The sequence below is a fragment of the Saccostrea cucullata genome, unplaced genomic scaffold (assembly GCF_032062105.1).
Source record: "Saccostrea cucullata isolate Sc308-1 unplaced genomic scaffold, CSIRO_AGI_Scuc_v1 ctg146, whole genome shotgun sequence".
Classification (NCBI taxonomy): domain Eukaryota; kingdom Metazoa; phylum Mollusca; class Bivalvia; order Ostreida; family Ostreidae; genus Saccostrea; species Saccostrea cuccullata.
In genome coordinates, this window is record NW_026919274.1 from 252501 (window position 1) to 276748 (window position 24248).

The following is a 24248-nucleotide window of genomic DNA, read 5'->3' on the forward strand; positions in this document are numbered from 1 at the left end:
ATTGCCGTGCTTGAGGTATTTGTACATTGCCTTTTTATACGCCCGTCTTAAGACGGGACGTATTATGTTATAGGCTTCGTGTCCGTCTGTCCCTCCGTCCATCTGTTAGCTTTTCTCGTGTCCAGCTCATAACTTTAATACTATAAGGCCTAGAGTTATCAAACTTTGTCAGCTGATACATCTTGGGTAGAAGGTGTGTCGCGCACAAAAAGTAGGTCGCTCTAGCTGACCTCTAATTAAAAAGTTATAGCCAAATATGGAAAAATCCTGTCCGGTCCATAACTAGAAAACTATTAGACTTAGAATCATCAAACTTGGCCAGTTTATGCATCTTAGGTAGAAGGTGTGTCGCGACCTATTTCAAGGTCACTGTGACCTTAATTTAAGTGGAATTTAAAAAAAAAAAATTTTTTTTTCTATTCATTTACACATTCAAAAAAAGTTAAAATTATTGCACTAACCTTATTAGAAAAATGTTAAATCAAGAAAATACTTATTTTTTTTAGCATATACTTGACAGCAATCTATAACAAATATAATGTATGTTAGAGAAATTCCACCACTCCCATGAGTCTAATTATCAAGCACTGGTCAAGAAGAATTTTGATAACAGAAAATTGCATGTCAAATTAGAGAGAGAAATTAATGAGTTTAGTGTGAGGAGTAGCTGTAAGAGCATCGGTGCTATCTATATATATCCCTTGAGTATTGGGCCAAATGGGGTAAGCCTGTTGGATTAAAAATAGCTCTTGTTGGCTAGCCGAAGTTTTAAAATGAATTTGATGAGAAGTACCGGTAATTAAAACAAATTTGATATTGCATATTAAACTATTTTGATATTACATAATATTATGAACTTAAAAATTAATTTTATGGGGGTAGGGGTGGAATCTGCATGTCCATATGAATTGGATATTAACAATTAACTGTCTGACATTAAATCTTAAAAAAAAAAAATCATTGATGTTTTATATGTTTTAAAAATGTTTCATAGAAGATAGTGCAGATCCAATAATCTTTTGGGAGTAATGAGTAGACAAGCATCCAGTTAAAGATTAATTAATGTGTTCTATGCAGGAAGGCTAGCTGCATGTCTCTTTCATTTCTTCAGAGTATGGTCTTATCTGTATCCTTCGGGAATTAGGCAGAAGAACTGTTGGTCAGTTTATATTTGAAGTCCAGCCTTTTATTTCCAAAATTAATTAGGTATAGATTAAGTTGTGAAGACTAATTTGATATTGTTTAATATGATAGGCATTTGGCAAGGTATAGAAATCTATGAATGATGCAATATTTGTTATAATTAATGCCTACACCACAGAAGATGGATAAACAAATTTTTTAAGGTGTGTAAAAATCATTGAAATCTTAAAATCAAGGTTGACATGATTTTCCTGCACTTTTAACTGTTTAAGATAAATTGTAATTTTTTGACGGGGTATCATGCTGTGGCGTGGCACTTTATTTTAAATTTGATATTTTAGCATCATTTTACATATTTGTAGTACTTAATTAAAGGGGGGCATAGACAAAGTTTCAGTTAAATTTTCAAATTTTATTTTTCCACTTTTACAAATATTAACTAGGGTCTTTCTAATGATCATAAAAAATTTGAACGTCAGATGTCGAGATACAAGACAGATTTATAGCTCAAAACCTTTGTTATGTAAACAAGGTCTGTGTCATGTTTTTGGTTATGTAGGTTAATATACTAATATATGTTCATGAAAAGTAGATAATTTCAGTAAAAAAAGTTACTTTTAAATGTGATTCAACAGTTTCTATTGATTTGCTGAATTTCATTTTGTTATAAATATGATATTTTCTGTATGTAAACAAAAACAAGGCACGAACCATTATGAAGAACTTTAAGTTCTGTATCTCGTTTGTTAATCAACAAATGATGTTCAAATTTTTGCTAATCATTAGATGATGCCTTAGGTAGGAATACTAAACATTAAAACTGGTTTAAAAAATTCAGTGAAAACTGTGTCCATGCCCCTTTGTGCTCTAACAATATCTATTTTACAGAGAAATAAATAACATAACAGTTAAGCTAAAATAATCAAATTTAAATATTGTAGATAATTTTTTGCCATGAAATAATGATTCTTCAAACACGATATCTTATTTATTAAATTTAAAAATGTGTAAATCCTTACCTTAAAAAAGATAAGTCCTTTCACTTTTGAGTTCCAAATGACAATAAAGACTGAACGATAAGTGAATTAATGCTGACTGCAAGTGAATGCAAAATAAACCGAATGAAGAGCGAACGCTGAACGTGAGCGCACGGTGAATGTAAAATTGTGAACGGAGAGCAGATGGTGAATGCACGCTGAACGGACGGTGAACAAATGGTGAGCGAACAGAAAAATGGGAAAGTGGAACATATCAGCTAGAGACTGTAGGTACTGGCATGAAGAAGATCACTCGCTGCGCAATGGCGTTAAAAGCTGAGAGTGACAAAAAAAGAAATAACTTTATTGTTATGATGCTTAGAATAAAAAAAAGTTGTCAGTTGATACATCATGGGTAGAGAGTGTGTTACATTAAATGTAGGTCACTTGGTCCTTAAGGGGATGAAGGACCTTTAGCTGAAAAAATACCTGTTGTTCAATTTTTTTCATATTCTGTATATTTCTAATTTAGTATGTCCCAAATACCTAAAAGCAGATATATCAATAGGTTTCTAGACTTATTTTTGAGATATTGAGTGACAAATACGAAACCCTACAGTGTCTAAGTGAAGTTTTGATTCCCCATGTTTTTGGGCCCATTACTTGGTCAATAATTGAATTTTTTCAGCATAGATAAAAATTATGTCAGAGAAAACGTGACTTATAAAGTATTTCAGAGTATGAATATGGTTAAAAATTCAAAAAAGCAAGATTCTTTTGTCACACCGCATCTGGAAACAGAAAATTACGTACTTTTGAAGACAATTTAAACAACAACAAAATTAATTTGCAAAAAATCCTATCATTCAATATTTGAAAATTTACGTCGAAATGTAAGTTGGTCATGTTATTGATTAACTGTAAAAATATTGATTAGTGAAGCTGAGCTCAATATTGCACAGGGCATAGTTAAACAAGACATGAGCATGAGAAAAGCGTGTCATGTTTACATTTCTCAAGTACGGGAAAACCCAACTATGACGTCACACATTTGCGAAATAAGCGAAATAAGACATGACTACAAAGTATTTCCATCAACAACCAAGTAAAAATATTTTTTATGTTCTGTAATTCACAAAATACCCCAACATGTACTGATCATAACCTGTTTTTATGATATTATACTACCAGTGTTTACCGTTTATAATCTTACTGTACTAAGAGATCCACTATGACGTCAACGACTCTGGACGCGCAGTGGAGGGAAACAGAAGAGTGGATCAATCTATTCTGGAATTTGATAATATTTTCAAGAAAGTTTGAATGTTTTTAGATATTTTTATACAAGATGGTGAACTCAAACAAAAAGTCAAAATTGTTTACAAATACCGTGGTTTCAATCTGGTTTTGTACATATTTTATCAGAGATTATGACCTAATTAATTAAGTCATGTGACCATACGTCCTTCGTCCCCTTAAATTCAATTAAGATAATGTCACAAACTAGAAATGATCTTGTTGCGAGCAACGAGAGGTCTTCCATCCCATTCTCAAAAAAAAACAAAAAAAAACATATAAATTCGAGCTGAAAAAGTGATAAAAAAAATTTTGATTGATTTAGTGATTGAACTGGGTATGCCAGCGTGAAAATCTAATGAGCTAATCATTACACTTTTGGGACCACTGCTCTAAATCTACTTGTATATTCTTCTGGAACAGTACATCTTTCTTAGAATTATGAAAGGCGGGTCACTATTCATAATTTCACACCAAACACCACGAGTAAATCTTTGCGCCTTTTCTTTGGAATGTTTTATTAAATAGGTGAGATAGCTTCAATGGAATTTTAAAAAACGTTTGATAGCCTAAAAATTGTGGTTTAGAAAGTATACTTAACACATTGTACACATTCATTATCGTATATAAGCAAGTAACACTAAAGCTGTGAACCGCCTATGAATTTTTAATGTTTTTAAATTTCCTGTTTATCCAAAAGTGAACTAGCCATATAGTTACACGTATTACAAAATATTGATCTTTAGAGAGTTTTAACTTTAAAAACATGGAAGACTTTTAGCCCCTCTAAGCCCCAAATTTGAGAGGTCAGCCCCTTTTTTGTTGATATCAAATGAAAGTTCTTGTGATTTTGAAGACTTGTTTTACACCTATTCAGAGATTTCTTTTCGTTGTGGAGATATACTGAGTGGAAATATTTAGGGCCCACCCCTACAAGTCATTATTGGGGCCATTATACAAAAATTTAAAGTATACATATTCTTAAGAACATGATTCTGACCATCTTTTGTTCAATATTGCTTATCAAAATATTTGCCCTTTTCGATGTGCACACTTCTCCATGGTACCAGCTGATATCCATCACACCTCTGATGTTTTGGAGGGTTGGGGGTTCTGGAGTTAGGGTGGGGCTCTTTTGATTATATAGTGAAAATGCATAAATTCTTTAAAAATCTTCTCTTCTGGTTCCGCTCTAGACTGTCGTTCTCCCCATACCAAGGTTTTCCACTTTCCCCTAAAGCATCAAAGATTGAGCATTTTGTCCCCTTGTAACCCTTAACATAGGTCGCGGGTTTGCTGACGTCATTAAAACTGGGTACGCAATTTATATGATTTGGGCGACTTTCTTGTGCACATCTGATTATGACGTCACTGAGAAAGGGAAAAATTCAGTACATTATCTAGCTATAAGTATACATAGAAAATGCTGAAGTTTAATAAAAAATAATGAAGGCTCATTTTGATTCGAATGACCATCACTGAAAGTTTAAGAAAGCGTTTCATTATGTGTTATTAATCGCATCTTCTCGGGTCTATTCTGAGAGCACATGTACTTGTTTCGGAAATAAATATTAACCCTTGTATCATTTATGATTTATAAATATGAAATACATGTATTAAATGTATATAATTATAAAACAGATTATCTAATTCCGAATTTTACTCGATACCCCCTCCCCAGAAACGCACTCATTTTAGTGTACACTTTCAGTGGAAATGCACTATATAACAAACTGTTTATTACCATTGTCTTCTACGATGATTTAATTACACAAACATGTATGGCATCATTGACATGCATGTTTTTATTTTCATTTATCTCTGTAATCACCGATGGAAAGTTGAACTCAATTATGAAACGGTATGTGCTAATCTCGGACAAATCTATATACAGGTTGATCACAAATTAAAAACTGCTATTTAGGCAGTACCAGAGTTATACTAAATAATGAAACATAAACTAAATTAAATACATTTTTTGAGCTGCATTGACCTCTTGTAAATAACCACAGGCAGGTAGGATATGACCCCCTCTCTCCTTTCCATTTTTTACTTGCTAACGCTGGGGGTGAGTAAACTTTTTCCAATTTTTGAATTTTAACTCGATCCACCCTATATATGCATGTTGATTTAATCGAAATATTTACTAATCGGAGGCACATAAAGAATTATATACATGGAAATCTGAAAAGGAAGAATTCAAATTTCTGCATATTCCATGATTCTCTACGCTTCAGATAGTGATCATGCAAGTGAAGATTAAAAACGGCGTAAGAGATAAAATGAGTAACATTATAAATAACATGCAATACGTATTAAAAAGCCAAAATAGGACTCCCCCCCCCCCCCCCCCCCCAAAAAAAAAAAAAAAAACAGAAAAGGGGGGATTGATACACCAATTGCCTGTGTAAGTAATGGCACGCGTTGTTGTTAGTTACATGTACATATTTCATTCGCTACGTTGATTTCCATGTTCATTCAGTAGAATTAATGTTATAGAACAGATATATGTACTGGAGTATGCATTGAAAGTCTAAGAACAAAATAAAATCTGCCTGTTAATTGCACCAAATAAAATTAATGTTTAAAATATCGTCCCATTTACCCCTCTAAAAATTCCTTGTACGCTTTTTTTTCTATCCTTAAACGTATAAGTATAAAGTAAAATCAAGATTAATTTTAGTTATTCGCTGCCTCTTTGTAAACTTAAACAAAAACATTTTCAATATAAACACTGAATGCATGAATACTTATACTCAGGAGGATATTTGGCGGAAATTGATTCATACATGTAAGAAGTTATTGTTGATTTGATAGCCTTGCTGAATTTTCTAAAGAAAAAGGATATATACAAAGAGTAAAAAACATATTTAGGGGTCGGGGATTGGGGATGTTAGTAGTCCTTGACTTCTAAATTATCTTCATACCTACGACTTTTCAAACAAACTTAGATCACAGACCTGCGATTTCAAAGGGGATAGGGAGTCTGCCTTTTCCAGAGGGGAATACAATGTCACTTTTATTTTGCAAATTTCAGCGAGAATCCGCGCATGAATGTCGAAACAAACCAAAAAAAAAAAAATGGTAAGAAATAAACACATAAATAAAATATAAAAAAAAGAAACTAAAGGACTGATTGTTGGTTCACGCCTTTTACGTGAATTTTCACTAATATTAGACGTAATAAGCTTAAAGGGAAAAATGTCTAATAATTATTTTCTTGAATTATTATGATACTGGTCAATTGAAAGCAGATATACTTGAATTTCCTTTTTTTTAAATCCGTATAATTTTTTCTTTGCTCTGTATACCGGATCGATATTCACGACGTCAAGCGTGACGTCACGATATTTTATGACGTTGTTCTTGAAAATGCTACATTTTTCAATATAAAAGCAATTATCTACAATTAAATTACGAAAAAATGAACCCAAAGACATATTAATTTTTTCACATAGATTTCTTTCAAATCAATTCTATTTTTAAATACCAAAGGATAAACAAATTCGTCTGAAAACAAGCTAAAAACGACGATTTTCCTATACAATTCAATAGAATACCGTTGAAAATGTAACTTCAACAATGACATCTTTTGAATTCAATTACACAAAAACGGTGCAGACAAATTTTATAAAATTTTCAGAGAATGGAAATCAAAGGTAGAGAAATTATATAGGTAATTTTCATGGTATGTTTTCGAGCACTTTTAAAAGCCCTGTAAACCCGCGACCTACGTTAATTACTTAACATATGATCCAAATTTTTTAATTTATTGTTGCAAATTGTTAAGATGAATATCTTTGCTTCAGTAATGTATTACAAAAAATTGAATCATTAAAATGTTAAAGATGAAAAAATTTTGACCCCTATAAGCCTCTAATTTGAGGGGTCAACCGCTTTTTCTTGGTATCACATGAAAGCTCTTATTATTCTTACAACTTTTCTTCAACATGTTTTAGCAAATTATGAACAGATAAGAACATATGAAAAAAAAGGGGTCAAATTTTGTGAGATGTTTCCGAGACATTTTTCCTGGCCCTACTGAGCTCTAGAAAGATTTGGACACCCATTTACAACTCAGCAATCCTTTCTTTACTCACACTGAAAATCTTGGGTCAATATCTTAAGTCGTTTTGGAAAAGTTTCCAGGACAAGCCAACCCTCTGAAAATCAGAAAATTGTCCATATCTCATGACCGGAAGTGACGTCATCATACAACAAAAAAACTCTTCAAGATCAATTTAATATCTTTTACATCTGAAAGTTTAATATAAATCAGACCAGCTAAGTCTGAGTAATCGCATGCTCAAAATCGGTTGGAAGAAAAAATAATAATAAAAAACTAGATAAGATCTTGTTGCCAGCAACGAATAGGTCTTCCGTTGAATTTCTTGATAAGATGAGATGTGATTTTGACTGAGATATTCAAAAAAAAAGAATAACATTAAGTTTTCCTTCATCAAATTTATTTCTTCTGTTGATTTATATCACAATATCTTGATCTTCTTTTGTTCAATATGGCTTATTAAAATATTCCCCCTTTTCGAGATAAAAAGCATCAAAGATATAGCATTCTTTTACCGTTCTGGAGATTATCCATGGACAAAATGTCATTTTAAATTCAGGAAAATGGTCCGTAACTTTGCACTAGATTGGAATTTCCAAAAAATCTCTCGGATGTATCAAGTTCATGTTAAAATACATCTTCTCTGAAAATTTTGTGTAATTCCATCCAGAAGTCCTTGAGAAATTGAATCTGAAAAATAACAATAATAATAAGAAGAAGAAACAATAGAATCACTCTAAGGTCTTCTGTTAGGATGGAAGACCTTAACTATAAGGTCTTCCGTGATGACGGAAGACCTTAAATGTGAAAAAAATCTTGTCAGGCTCATGACTGGAAAAAATTTTGTCCCACTGATCATGGTAGCATAGTGGTAGAATGTTTGCTTTGTAGTGGGGAGGCCTGGGTTTGATTCTCGTTCACAGCACCACATCAAACCTAGGTAGTGACTGTTCCTTTGCCAAGTGCTGTGCATTAGAAGTGAAAGTTACAGGACTTTCTATATGACCTTTTAAAAACTGTAGGTCCTGTGTCACAGTAGGGGTTTGGCATGGTAAAGAACCCTGAGTGAGTGCTGAGTATAGATCTAAATTTGAAGCCCTTCACTGGGATACAGTGTCCTCTCTATATGAGTGAAAAATTCTGGAATGGGATGTAAAACAATATACACCAATCAAACTAATGGGTAAAAAGTATTGAAATCCATAGAATAAAGATCTCAAGAACCACTGGATCAGAAAAGCTGGGGCCAGTTTCACAAAGCTGTCTTATGACTAAGATCTGTCTTAAGACCGAAAATTATCTTAAGATTGCACCATAGCTGTTTCACAAAACTGTCATATATTAAAGATCTATCAAAATCTTACTACAACTAGATACATGTCTTAAGTCTAAAGTGTAACTGGTGACAGTATATATTTTGGCTAAAAACCTAAGGATATTTAAAGATAAACAGTCTTTAGTGATAGAACAATCCTTCGGACTATATAAGGCCAGACGGAACGATGACCCGCAGAAAGTAATTTGTCAATAAATAAACGATAAGAAACCTAAAATGTACTACTTAAAATATTTTTCTACTTTATTCATTTCAGTTAAGGCCATGTATGTACATTTATGTAAAATCCGTATCTCTGACATATATAACTTTATTTCAGATTGTTCATTGTTCATTGTTCATAATATCTTGTGAAAACGAGATATTAACTTGTGAAAACGAGATATTATCTTGTGAAAACGAGAAATTATCTTGTGAAAACGACATAATATAATCTCGTTTTCACAAGATAATATCTCGTTTTCACAAGATTTCGTTTTCACAAGATAATATCTCGTTTTCACAAGATATTATGTGTCATTTTCACAAGATAATATCTCGTTTTCACAAGATAATATCTCGTTTTCACAAGATCACAAGATATTATGTCGTTTTCACAAGATATTATGTCGTTTTCACAAGATAATATCTCGTTTTCACAAGATAATATCTCGTTTTCACAAGATATTATCTCGTTTTCACAAGATAATATCTCGTTTTCACAAGATAATTTCCCGTTTTCACAAGATATTATGTCGTTTTCACAAGATAATAGAGAGGTTGAGATTTCAAACGTGTACGTGTACGGGTACGTCTAGTAGGGGAATAATATTCTGTGTGTATTTCATCAATTTTGGTGATAATATCTCGTTTTACACGTAAGTGAAAACGTGTAGCTTTAATAATAAAAATTAGCCAATTTAAGTGTGAAATTGTGATTGTTATACATTATATAGGATATTTACTTTCACGAGCACTTAATTTTTCAAAAAACTTTCAAGATATTCGATGTCATTTTCATAAAAATCTCAACAGACAAATTTAAAAAAACGTGTACGTGTACGTCAAACTATATACAAGTACACGTACGCGTACACGTTTAAAATCTCAACCTCTCTAATATCTCGTTTTCACAAGATAATATCTCGTTTTCACAAGATAATTTCTCGTTTTCACAAGATAATATCTCGTTTTCACAAGATAATTTCTCGTTTTCACAAGATAATTTTTTTTCTGGTATTTAAAAAAAAATTATTGCGTGTCCTAAATATACCACCGTAGAATTCCATACCCCGCAAGAATATCACAATTAACTATGACCAATTATGAGCAGTTTTTAAAATGACTAAAGTAATTCCAGATCCTGTGTTTGAGATTCTTGTAGTTTATTTATTGATAGGGTACATTAATATCTTTTTAGTAAACAGAAATATGAAGTATATGCATTTCTAGGGATTAGTTAAGTCAATGAAAGTAAAGAAAATACTTATATATACACTTCATTTTTAGACGTTTTACTTTATTTTGTTACACTATGGTGATTTTTTTTTAGAAATTAGAAAGTAAACATTTCATTCAGTCGTACAAAATTAGATAAAATCAAATAATTTTATTCTTGGGGTATCCCTCATTAATCTACCGGAATGTGTAATGTGTATGAAAATCATGCTGTAACATTTGATGCTGTATGTACATGCTTTCTTCCTTCTTTTATAATAGTATTGAAACTATAAAATTTTGATTGGAAAATGTTTGTTTTTTTTCGTTTCTTTTCTTCATCTGTTAGCATTGATATTTTGTTGCAGTAGTTGAAGTGTTTTAAAGACACCTACATCGAATTTTTTGAACGAACTTTTAACACGATTTGGTGTTTCAAGAGAATTCATTGCTATAATCATTCATTAATTGCAAAGGTTCGGATACTCTAGTAGCTTTAATTAAAAAAGCATCTCATAAATTTCGTCAGTAACTACTATTTTTTGAGCAAGAAGACATTTAAACATATTATATTCAATTATTTTTTTATGTGATGAAATTAATTCAAATTTAATTTTTTGACCCGACCCCCGACATACACAAACACACCCTGATTACATTGAAGTTGATGCAATAAAATGTTTGTCTTTTTTTCCTAGGGTTTATCTGCAAAATTAAGGAAAGGCATTTAAACTTCTTGCATACATATATTTAACAAAAAATCCCTGTGAAATTAAAGAATGAAATTCGTCTTAAGATTTGTCTTAAGATTTCTTATACTTAAGATAGTTTTGTGAAACAGCAGTGACAAATCTTATGATTGTCATAAGTCATATCTTAAGATGATCGTAAGATCTATCTTAGGACAAATCTTACGATAATTTTGTGAAACCCGGCCCTGAACTTTATGACTAGCGGAAGATTCCCAAGGTAGTAAACATTCTAAATTGTTCATATCATGGTCCCTGGTGGAAAGGTATAAGGGTAACAATAGAAAATCAAAGTTTGACATTGAAATATTAACAAAGAAAAAACATTTACAAATCTTTTTCTTGTAAGAACTGAAAAAAATTTAATGTGAATTAATGATATTGTGCAACATGACTTTGATAAATAATTTGTCTGATCTTGATAGCCACCAAATTAGCCCAAGCCCAGAAGTTCAATGATCCCAAAGATCCATGTAAGGTGCTTGTGGCTACTGATGCCATAGGAATGGGGATTAACCTGTAAGTAGGGTGTTCTGACACACAATTTATATAATTGAAGACTTGATCAGGAAAGAGAATTCACAGAAAATAACAGATAATGGACTTTTATAGAATAGCTGTTTAAAATCAAGTTAATGTTTTTTTTTCCAGGAAAATCAGAAGAATGATTTTCCTCCAAGCTGAAAAGTTGAATAGAAATGAGCATGGCGAATTAATTATGTCAAGAATCAGCACACCACAAGCAAAGCAGATAGCTGGACGTGCAGGGCGATATAGAAGTGGACAGGAGGTGGGGTTAGTTACAGCATATGGTGAGAAGACATTGGAGCAAATCAAAACAATTATCAAAGAGGATGTGGAAGACATCAAAGTAAGGGGCATGAAAACGATACCTATTTGTTATGCTCTGTTTACATGGAGAGATTAATTTGAATTAAACGTAAGTTACTGCGAATTAAATTTGAACAGCGTTCACACGGAGAATTTAATGCAAATAAGTTTCATTCAAATTAAGTAACTGCACATTAAATTACTTAACATTAGCTCCATTTGAGTGCAGAGCGAAGCTAATTTGAAAAATTTTGATGCATGCTTAAGGCCAAAATTAAGTCATAGGCCACATGTCAGTAGTTAGATTTAGGTATCTGTGCTATTTTTGGTTGAAAAATAAAGGAAAATTATGTTATTCACTAAATTGTATGTAATCACTATGATTATTTTGTCAGATGGATCTGCTTAGAAACACATGATGTGAATTACAGATGATGTCATAATAGCTGTACTGAATAGCCGTATTGTAGAAATAAAATTTTAATTCACATAAGTTAAATTTGCTTTAGCTGTCGTGTGAACTCAATTTAATTCACATTATTTTACTTCGCATTAGTTCACTTCTCATTAATTTACTGCAAACTAAACTCTCCATGTGAACATCGCATTAAAGTTTTTATTAGGTCACCTGAGTCACTCAGGTGACCTATTGCTATCTGTTTTTGTCCTTCATCATACGTCGGTCATAAACTTTTGAACATTTTTAGAGCTTCTTCTCTGCAACCACAGATCCAATTTCAATTAAATTTGGTATACAGCATCTATGGATGAAGGGGAACAAAATTTATGAATTTCATGGTCCCTTGCCTTCATGGGGCCTGGGGGACGGGGCTAAAACCACCAAAATTAATGCATGACATCAAGCAGTCAAACTGTTGGCATGATTGTAAGAAGTGTAGATTCAAATTTGTTCAAATCATGACCCCCAGGGGTAAGGCGGGGCCAAAATGGCCGACCAAAGTTTTTAAAGATATATATAGGAAAATTCTTTAAAAATCATTTTCTAAAAAATAGCAAATCCATGATTGGTCATGGGACTACTTTTGGATTTAAACTTTACAATAAAAAGCCATTTTCTACTTTTTCCTACCCTTAGTGCTCCATACATGCCAACTGTGTGTGTTAGGCGGGATCCTCCCGATTTTACCCTTTCATCCCACCTTCCCGATCAGGAGAGAAAAATTTACCTAATTTCCCGATTTGGAAAAAAAATCACTTTAAAATTTCAAATTTTAAAAGTTTCTCTACCGCTGAATTTTGACAATCGGGATAACAATGTCAGACTTGTATATTCAATGCCACAGATAAGTTTCACTGTTTATTTAACCAGGTGTTCATTACTAATTAGCCACAGGAAATCACTTTACGCATGAACGCACGCAGTTGTCCAGGTACGAGTAGCTTATAGCTTGGGCAATTAGGGTATTATCTTGTCAGTTTTAAGGGGTATGCAAGGTGAAACACATAGATTAACGTGATAACTGTTAGTCATTTTATTAAAAACATAAATTAAAGACAATAAAATACTAATTAAACCATAAAATCGGTTTATCCAAAGAGATCGTTTTTTGAAAACGAAAGTAGAAAACTACAAAGCATAGCTGATGATTTTATCTACCTATAATAAAAAATATTTCTAAGATGCCAATAAAAATATTATGAAAAAATTAAGATGAAACAATCAAGTGTATTTCAATTAGAATTTCTTTTCCCTCCCTTCTCCCAAAAGTAATATGCATGACTTAAGGAAATACCCATAAGGCACCATCAAGCCTGACAAATTTCATGACTGTAAAAAAAATAATTTTCTTTAAGATAGGTGGTATAAATTTCTGTAAATTTAATATCTAACTAGTTCTAATTGTAACGGGGACCGTTACAGATGTTCCCCAAACGCTCCCCAACTCCCTTTTTGTGCAAATTTCCTTTAAAACTTTTTTCAATATGCTTAGTATCGCAGGATTTCATAAAAGAATTTTAGAAACTACAATGTATGGAATCCGGATAGGGCCACGCAGCTCACTATCGCATCATCGCACCATCGAGATTTAGGTCGATAGTGCGATGAAGAGATAATGCCATGACGATGAGGCGATGGTGCGATAGCGATGAAGTGATGGTGCGATAGCGCGATGACGATGATGCTATGGTGCGACAATGCGATGGCGATGGTGCGATAATGCGATGACGCGATGGTACGATGACGCAATGGTGCGATAGTGATGACACGATGATGCGATGACGATGGTGCGATAGTACGATGACGATGAAGCGATATTCACTATCGCTCAATCGTGCTATCGCAGCATCGCCATTGCATTATCGCGCCATAGCATCATCGTCATCGTGCTATCGCATCATCGCTTCATCGTTATCGCACCACCGTTTCATCGTTATCGCGCCATCGCATTATCGCGCCATCGACCTTTAAGTTGATTATCGATGGTGCGATAGTGAAGTGCGTGGCCCTATCCGGATTCCATAACAATGATATTAACTTTTTGTCATTTAATGCATTGTTCGCAAACGCACGTGCATGCACATGCAAAGTGATCATGACATGTTGTCTAAACCATTAACATATCTTTATATTTCAGAAATCAATAAAAAGTCATAAAAATATAAATGTTACCGTTTTTCAAACATATTGTTCATTTTACGCATTGCGTGTGCGCATGTGCATGCAAGCACGTCCTTGCATTCAATTTTGATAGCAATATCATGTAGGAATCCATAATAGCTATTCATATTCTAAACTTCATCCTGTTTTGTTGAGAAACGAGAAAGATATAGGCATGTAAAGTTTCAGCCAATCAGATTGCAGCACACGTGGATTTACGTGCTTTCATGATAATTCTTATATATCATGCTGTAGATCTTCATAATATGTGACTAAGTTCAAAATTTCAGAGGATTATGACGTAAAACAAGAAAGATATTGAGATTTTAGTTTCAGCCAATCAGAGCAAAGCGCACGTGCATGCGCGTAAGATCTTGCAATTTTGACCATGTCATCTTGTCCATACTACTACTTTATTCATGCATTGTGAGTTTCAAAAAATTCCATTAAGAAATATAGAAGTTACGGCTTCATCCATTATCTTGGTAATTTCACATGTTGCACGTGCGCGCTCTTGCCAGCACACGCGCATGTACGTGCTTTCATGAAAATTATTATATATCATGCTGTAGATCTTCATAATGTGTGACTAAGTTCAAAATTTCAAATGATTATGACGAAAAACAAGAAAGATATTGAGACTTTAGTTTCAGCCAATCAGAGCGAAGCGCACGTGCATGTGCGTGAGATCTTGCTATTTTGACCATGTCAACACGTCTATACTACTAATATATACTTATATTATGAGTATGAAAGCATATAATCAAAAAATAGAAAAGTTACGGCTGTATCTATTTTTTTTGGTCATTTCACGCGTTGCACGTGCGCGGTCTTGCAAGCACGTGCGCGGAAAATGACCTTTGTTCGGCAAATCTACATAACATGCCTACTGACCCTAAAAAGGTTTCACCTAAGTCGGACGTGTAGTTTACAAGATCATTCGCGGAAAAGATTTTCCCAGGAAGAAGAAAAATAATAATAACTAGATGTGAAACTCGTTGCGAGCAACGAGAGGTCTTCCGTCCCTTTCCGGAAAGAAAACTTAAAATCGAGCTGAAAAAGTAAAAAAAGATTTGCCCACAAGAGGGATTGAACACATTAGTCGCCAGCATGAAATTCCAACACACTAAATATTACGCTATCGGGACCTCTACTCTAAATCTACTTGTATATATCAACAAAACAGTGCTTCTCTCTTAAAAAGAAAGGCGGGTCACTATTCAAAATATAGCGCCAAACGCCACGAGTTAAAAAAAAAGAACGTTCTTATAGCTTAACATTCGAGGTTTAGAAAGTATATTTAACACATTTTACAAATTCCATATTGTTTTATATATGCATGTAACACTAAAGCGCTGAAACGGTTATGAATTTTAAACTTTTTTCAATTTCCTGTTTATCCCCAAAGTGAACTATCCTGATTAGTTAATCAAAATAGGTTGAAACGTTTCGCCGAAAAATCTGGCTCGCCCTACGACAGTCAAGGAATCAGATATCATTTATGCTCAATAACTTGAATCAGGTCTTTGAGACAAGAATGCTTGAATAAACTCCATGAAGCGATCTTTTAAAAAATCGTTTTCTTATTTTTGTCTTATTCATTAGTTTAATGTGACACAAGTGTGCATAGGAAAACAGTGGTTAAGATTTATACTTACAATATTCATTGATATTCTTTTTTGAGACAGTATAACTTATAAGTACGATTGAAGATCTGTTTTTCCGTGGTGCACAAAAGATATTAGGTATCGAATTTCATCTGCACATTTAGTCTTTTCTTTTTTTATTTTGAAAACCAGCCAAAACCAATTATAGAAGACGTTAGCTTGACACAGAACTGCAACGTAACTACGACGTGACAATCCAAGTATTCCTTTACATTTCATTTATCCTTTTGTTACTTTCATTCAAGCAAACGCTCGGCTGCCTCCTAAAACCCCTATTGCGAAATGTCGACGTTGACTGTGAAAGCCGCCATTTTGGACCCGCTTCAGATTTTTGAATGCTAATATCTAGAGTTTAGATTTATCAACATTCAAACAAATTATATAGTAAGCATTATAGGGAGGGTTTCTATTAATATACCAAAAATAAATGAGAAATATTGAAAAACAAAAAAGTTAGAAAATACAATTTTTTTAAATTTGCGTCTCGTAACGACCGGAAGAACTGACGACGCACAAAAAGATGATTCTGCAAACCACAAAGTCACGAACTATCGTCTCCAGTAAGTCTCCAGGTCATATCTTTAGCCATTTACGATAAAAAGGGGCGACAAAATTGCATTTTAAAATCAGGAAATTACCCATAACTTGGCACCAGAAGCGAATTTCCAAATTTCCTTAAAAATGTATCAAGTTCATCTTAATGCGCATAATTCCTGAAAATTTCATAAAAATCCGCTGAACAGTTGCTGAGAAATCGCGTGCACAAAATTTTGGGAAAAAAAATAATAATAATAATAAGAAACAGTAGAATAACTATAAGGTCTTCCGTGAAGACGGAAGACCTTAATAAGAAGAAGAAGAAGAAACAGAGTAAAAACAATATGTTCCCCAACTTCGTTTGGGGAACATAATTAGAATTTCTAATATTTATAAAAAATCTCAAAAATGTTTCCAGAAACAGGACTTTACAGTATCAAAACCTCATATTTGTTAGCCTTTGAAAAAATGATTTAAAAGTTGTAAAATTTACAATTTTTCACTAAATTATGTGTTCTGGTAGAAAAAAATGTTGTTTACATATGTAACTAAATACCCATTCTTAAGTGAAAGAGGCACCTATTTTAGCAGAAATATTTCAACTTTGGAAAGAAAAACATTATTTTTTGTGTTAAATTAATTTTTAAGTTGTATTGATAAGTAATATCAATATTATAACTTTGGAAAGAAAAACATTATTTTTTGTGTTAAATTAATTTTTAAGTTGTATTGATAAGTAATATCAATATTATAACTTTGGAAAGAAAAACATTATTTTTTGTGTTAAATTAATTTTTAAGTTGTATTGATAAGTAATATCAATATTATAAATTTAAAAAAAGATCATTTCATAATCATTTAATTTCACGACAAAATGTCGCGAATTTAAAAGCTTTGAAAATTGTCGTCATGCGCTAAATCCCCCATGGGAATTTTCAAAAGTTGGCATGTATGGTGCTCAGGTGAGCGATGTGGCCCATGGGCCTTTTGTATATATTTAGTTACGATGAAGGAAGGAATTTTCCTTCTCTAATTATAGATTATAGACCTTATATAATCATGTATTAAAAGTAGAAAAAAATGAATTAATTACATTTTAAATGATTGATTTTTTATAACACACTATCAATTTAATTCGCTCTAAAGATATTTAACTGAATATCTACAGTACTGTATCAGCATATGAAGTCTGATAAATAAAAAATACCTTTAGATTGCAACAAAGAAAATTAAAATCTCAAAACATGAAAGGCATTATATAAAGGTGTTCACAATAAAAATAATAATAAACTTGACAACTGGTAGAAATACTAATGACTAAAAAATATATGATTATATGTTGAAATTCTGAATTGTTTCAGGCAGCAGGTCTTTTACCAACTGTAGAACAACTGGAACAGTTCTATTTCTATCTCCCAAGCTTTAAGCTTCCAGATATTCTGGTAAGTTCACTTTGATAATCTGTTTCACTTTAAAACACTTACTCAGAAGTAAGCTGAGAAGGAGAATACAGACTATCAGTACTCAGAACACCAGTACTCAGACAGATCATCAGTACTCAGAACACCAGTTCTCAGACAGACCATCAGTACTCAGAACACCAGTTCTCAGACAGACTATCAGTAGTACTCAGACAGACCTCCAGTTTTCAGTCAGGCTATCAGTCCAAAATGATTTAAGGCTTGGTATAGGCATTCTTATTAAAATGCAATAGAGGTATACATGCACTTTTTATACACTGAGAGAAATCTTTAATTCGTTTTCATATGCATACTTAGTTTCCAAGGCATGTTATAGATAGTGCACATTAGGCTTTATAAATTTGATTATGTGGAAGGCTCCTTGGGTAATAAGAAATTAAATTAAAATCATGGACCCCGGTGGTAGGGCGGGGCCATAATAGGGAATCAAAGTTTAACAATGAAATACAGTGAAATATCAGTATCTCGAAGTTAAGGGGACCTGGACATGACTTCGAGATATCCGGGGGTTCGAGATATCCGAAGTTATCTTCCAAAGTCGAATCAACGATGTCCCGTTTTTTCGTATATCTTCATGTGTAACACTATCCTGTATTACAAAACATGCAGTCTTTATGGTAAAGTCTCAGACATATTCGCAATAAATATTAAGAAAAACAATGCTGTTGTTTTCTTTGCCTTATTGCATATTCAGCGAATTTACATTTTCCAGGCCATGCTTACGTGGTCAAACGGGATGTATCATTAGCGTTATAGTTGAAGAACCTTCTCCATAAGGAAAGGAAAAGACGAATTTTTAAAAACATAATTTGATGAAATTTAGTGCAAAATGTTTTTAAGAAAATAATCAGTATTCAAACTGTGTACTTGATATTAATAGCTTACATGTATAACATTACGAAGTACTACTAAGGAACACATAGTTTACGAAACTAACAATGCAAATGGCGGTCAAGATTATCTATTTATATGCAGATAAACATGAATGTAATCAATCACTGTGCATTATGCACTACAACTTAACTGTTTAAGTTTATTGTGAAATATATATTTGTTTTATGAATTTAGGAATTTAATTATACAGAGCATATTATTAAATGCAATATCGGTAATTTAATTTCTGAGTTGCTGTGAAGTGGTTTGTTTTATCGGTCGTACACTACATCAAACACCCAAGCTGTCAAACCAATTAACCTGTCACAGATACCGACATCAACATGAGCTTGGGATTAATTAAGATTCCCCAAGTTTGAAGGTGTTAATTAATAGCCACTGGCGAGAGTGTGTGAAGTCACGACGCCAGGTGTGTTCAGTAGACCAAAAAATTCAAAGCACTTCGAGATAAGCCAGGTAAAAAAGGGCTTGGGACTTTGAATATACTTCGACATAAGCGGGGTATTCGAGATTACCGTGTTCGAGATATCAGGTGTTTTTTAAATCATATAAAGAGAGAAAACGGCCGGGACCGGCGATCGACTTCGACATAAGCGGGGTATTCGAGATATCCCATGTTCGAGATACTGATATTTACCTGTATATAGGAAAAATTTTCTTTTGAAGAACCACTGGGCCAGGAAAGCTGAAACTTATGTGGAAGCATTCTGGGGAAGTGTAGATTTTACATTCTCCAAATTAAAATATGTATTACAAAGGGGAAATCTGGTAAAGAATAGCATGGCCAAAGTTACTCAGGTGAGCCCCTGGCCCATAGGCCTCTTGTTAGCTCTTCTGAGCCAAAGGCTCAAAGAGCTAATGCTATTGCCATTTGTGTGGTGTGGGTAAACTTTTTTAGAATATGGGTCATAACTCAAGAACCCCTAGGGCAATCATGGTCAAATTTGTCACATGGTATCCTTGGCCCAAGGGCTCCTATTTCAACTAAAACTAAGTTTGTGACCCTTAAACAAGGGGAGAAAATCAGGTAAATAAGGTCAAAAGTACAGGTTGCTAAAATCTTCTCAAGAATCACCAGGCAGATTATCACCAAACTTACATACAATGATGGAGATAAGTTGAAAATTAAAGTTTGATCAAGGCATATCCCTGGGGCAGAAGGAGTGGTCTCAAGGTCACTTCAATATTTTACCAAAAAATACACTTTATAAAAACATTGATAGTTTGCTCACTATAGAGACTAGGATCATCAAAACTTGTAAGTTGATGCATCTTAGGACATCATACATGAAGAGCTTCTGCTATAGTAATGTGTCTGTCGTCTGTCTATCTGTCTGTAAACAGTTTTTCAAAATGCTACTTCTTTAACAGTTTTGATCTGATTTAAATATAACTTGGCACACAAGTAGACTACACTAAGATACATAATTCTGTGTGTCCATTTTTGGATTTTGCTGAACATTGTTGCATTGGTTACTAAAAATAGAAATTTCTGTAAAATACTTTCAAAATGCCATTCCTCCTACAGTTTTGGTCTGATTTCAATATAACTTGGCACACAAGTAGAATACACGAAGATACATAATTCAGTATATCAGTTTTTAATTTTAGAAATTTTTGTGAAATACTTTGAAAATCCTACTTCTCCCACAGTTTTAGTCTGATTTCAATATAATTTGGCTTGCAAGTGGACTTAAAACTGAGATATAATATTGTCTTTGTTGTTTTTAGCTCACCTGAGCCGAAGGCTCAAGTGAGCTTTTCTGATCAAAATTTGTCCGTTGTCTGTCGTCGTTGTCGTTGTCGTTGTTGTTGTCGTTGTCGTCGTAAACTTTTCACATTTTCATCTTCTTCTCAAGAACCACTGGGCCAATTTCAACCAAACTTGGTACAAAGTATCCTTGGGTGAAGGGGATTCTAAATAAGTTTGTTCAATATGAAGGGCCACGCCCTTTTCAAAGGGGAGATAATTATGAATTTATTAAAAATTAATGGCATTTTTAAAAAATCTTCTTCTCCAGAACCGCTGGGCCAGGAAAGATGAAACTCATGTGGGATCATCCTCAGGTAGTGTAGATTCATGTTTGTTCAAATCATGACCCCCGGGGCAAGGGTGGGGCCAAAATGGCCGACCCTAGTTTTACATAGGAATATATAAGAAAAATCTTTAAAAATCTTCTTCTCCAGAACCACTGGGCCAGGAAAAATGAAACTCATGTGGAATCATCCTCAGGTAGTGTAGATTCAAGTTTGTTCAAATCATGACCGCCGGCGGCAAGGGTGGGGCCAAAATGGCCTTGTTTCTTGTCATAATCTAGTTTTACATAGGAATATATAAGAAAAATCTTTAAAAATCTTCTTCTCTAAAACTTTAAATGGCTAATCCACTGGGCCAAGAAAGATGAAACTCATGTGGAATCATCCTCAGGTAGTGTAGATTCAAATTTGTTCAAATCATGACCCTTGGGGCAAGGATGGGGCCAAAATGGCCGACCCAAGTTTTACATAGGGATATGTAGAGAAACCTTTTAAAATCTTCTTTTCAAGTACTTCAAAGCTATGATTAGTGATATTTATATGGAATCATCCTCAGGTAGTGTAGATTCTAGTTTGTTCAAATGATGAACGCCTGGGGGGTGGGGGGGTTAAATTCAAGCCCGATGTGCTCAATATAATTTGGCTTGCTGTGGCCCCTGGGCCTCTTGTTTTTATTTTGATGAGTGATGTTGCTATGGTGACTAAAATTGAAAATTCTGTTAAATTTTATTAAAAGCTACTTTTACAGTTGTAGTCTTATTGCAATTTTGCCACAAAAAGAGACTTTATCAAGGATCATTCTTCTATTTATCACTGTTGTAAAGTTTCAGGTCCCAACAGCTACTTTTCTCTTTCTTCATTATAAGTATAGACCTCTTGAGCTACAGTCTCAATAGAGACTTCTGGTTGAATTTTGCGTGCATTCATTTTCAAATTGATATGGAGGCATATATTGGACACTTTAAGGCCTATGATCATTAATTTAAAAGTTTGTCAGTTGATGCATCCTTAGTCCTAGAACAACATTAAGGTCATACGCAACATAGTTTGAACTTTATTGGATTCTTCCCTGGAGTTGAAGAGTTCCACTAAATGAAGGACCTGTGTGCAATACTTTTAATGTCTATATATGGATTTGTACACCTCTTCTAAAACAATTTTTGATGAAAAAAAATCTTTAATTTATGTTTTGTAATTTTTGTACATTTTTCTTTGAATAATGCAAAAATTTTCGTAATTTCATATGATCTTTTCAAAACCCCTGGTAACGCATGCTGATTTTTTGTCTAGGAACATATAATGGTATTATAAGTTTAAATTTATAATATCTTGAAAAATTATCAGTAGGTATGATACCTTGCATATGTCCTTAACTTAAAAGTAGATCACCTTGACCTGTTTTTAGCTCACCTTAGCCAAAGGCTCAAGTGAGCTTCTTTGATCAAAATTTGTCTGTTGACATTTTCGTTGAAATTTTCATTGGCATCATCGTCGTTGTCATCGTCGTCAACTTTTCACATTTTCATCTTCTTCTCGAGAACCCCTTGGCCATCCTTTGGTAAAAGGGATTCAGTATTGTTCAAATGAAGGGCCAGGGCCTCTTCCAAGGGAATTATGAATTAGTGAAAAATAAGTGGTGTCTTTTAAAAATCTTCTTATCAAGAACCACTGGGCTAGGAAATAAGAAACTCATGTGGAAGCAATCTCTGGTAGCATAGATTTAGGTTTGTTCAAATCATGGCCCCCTGGGTCACAATAGGGAATCAAAATTTAACATAGGAATGCATAGGAAAAATTCTTTTAAAATCTTCTAAAGAACCACTGGGCCAGGAAGATGATACTCATGTGAAAGCATCCTCAGGTAGTGTAGATTCAAGTTTGGGTGGGACCACAATGGGGTATCAAAGTTTAATGTAGGAATACATAGGAAAAATCTTTAAAAATCTTCTTCTCGAGAACCACTGGGCCAGTAAAGATTAAACTCATGTGGAAGCATCCTCTGGTAGTGTAGTTTTAAATTTGTTCAAATCATGACCCTTGGGGGGTAGGATGGGACCTAAGCTGGGCAGGTTTAACAAAGGAATACATAGGAAAAATCTTCTTCTCAAAAACAGCAAAGCCATGATTGGTCATAGTTATATGGAAGCATCCTCTGGTAGTGTAGATTCAAGTTTGTTCAAATCATTTCCCCTGGGGCAAGGGTGGGGTCTGTTCAAATCATTTCCCCTGGGGCAAGGGTGGGGTCATTATGGGTGATCAAAGTTTTAAGAAGGATTTCACAGGAAAAAATCTTGAAAATTCTTCTTTTTGAGAACAGCAAAGCTGTGATTGTTCATATTTATATGGAGGCATCCTGTGGTAGCGTAGATTCAAGTTTGTTCAAATGACCCTTGGGGTAGAGTGGGGCCAAATTAAGTGATTAAGCTTTTACATGGGAATAATTAGGAAAAATCGTTAAAATTCTTCACAAGAACAACAAAGCCATACTTGATCATCAATATAAAAGAATCAAAATAGGTATTAAATGTAGATTTAAATTTGTTCAAATTATGACCATCCAGGAGAATAGAGAAGCTATCAAAGTGGATGATAGTTTATAGGAAATATAAAAGTTATATAAAGGCTATATCAATAAAAATTTTCATCTTATAAACAGCAAAGCCTCTATGTGTTATATTGCTTTAAAAGCATCCATAGGAAGTATAGATTTAAGTTTGTTCAAATACCCCCCCCCCCCCCTTCCTCCCATGAGCCCACTTTATATTAAAACTTCTCAAAACTGAATTAATTTTTGCTTTTACCTTGCCAGTTGCTCTGGTGAGCGATTTGACCCCTGGGTCTCTTGTTGAATTATATGGCTTATCTTTTTAGGTCACCTGAGTAAACTCAGGTGACCTATTGCTATCTGTTTTCATCCGTCGTCGTGCGGTGTGCGTCGTGTTAACATTTTAACATTTTTAGCTTCTTCTCTTCAACCACTCAACCAATTCCCACCAAATTTGGCATAAAGCATCTATGGGTGAAGGGGAACAAAAATTGTGAATTTCATGGTCCCTGACCCCCTGGGGCCTGAGAGGTGGGGCCAAAACCACTAAAATTAATGCAATCTTTAAAAATCTTTTTTACTCGTGGACATCAAACAGTCAAACTGTTAGCATAAGTGTAATGACCATTGAGTTCTCTACCAAAATTGTGAAA

The 24248-nt window shown here is 33.6% G+C and overlaps 1 protein-coding gene across 1 annotated transcript in view; it reads left to right on the top strand.

Annotated features, from left to right (window-relative positions):
- Positions 1-24248, top strand: part of LOC134283837 (ATP-dependent RNA helicase SUV3 homolog, mitochondrial-like) — a 158796-nt gene that overhangs the window by 118651 nt on the left and 15897 nt on the right. Inside the window, exons 10-12 of the mRNA XM_062766358.1 lie at positions 11409-11502; positions 11635-11854; positions 18000-18080. Of these exons, the coding sequence (XP_062622342.1) occupies positions 11409-11502; positions 11635-11854; positions 18000-18080 (395 nt within the window). The remainder of the gene's footprint in view (positions 1-11408; positions 11503-11634; positions 11855-17999; positions 18081-24248) is intronic.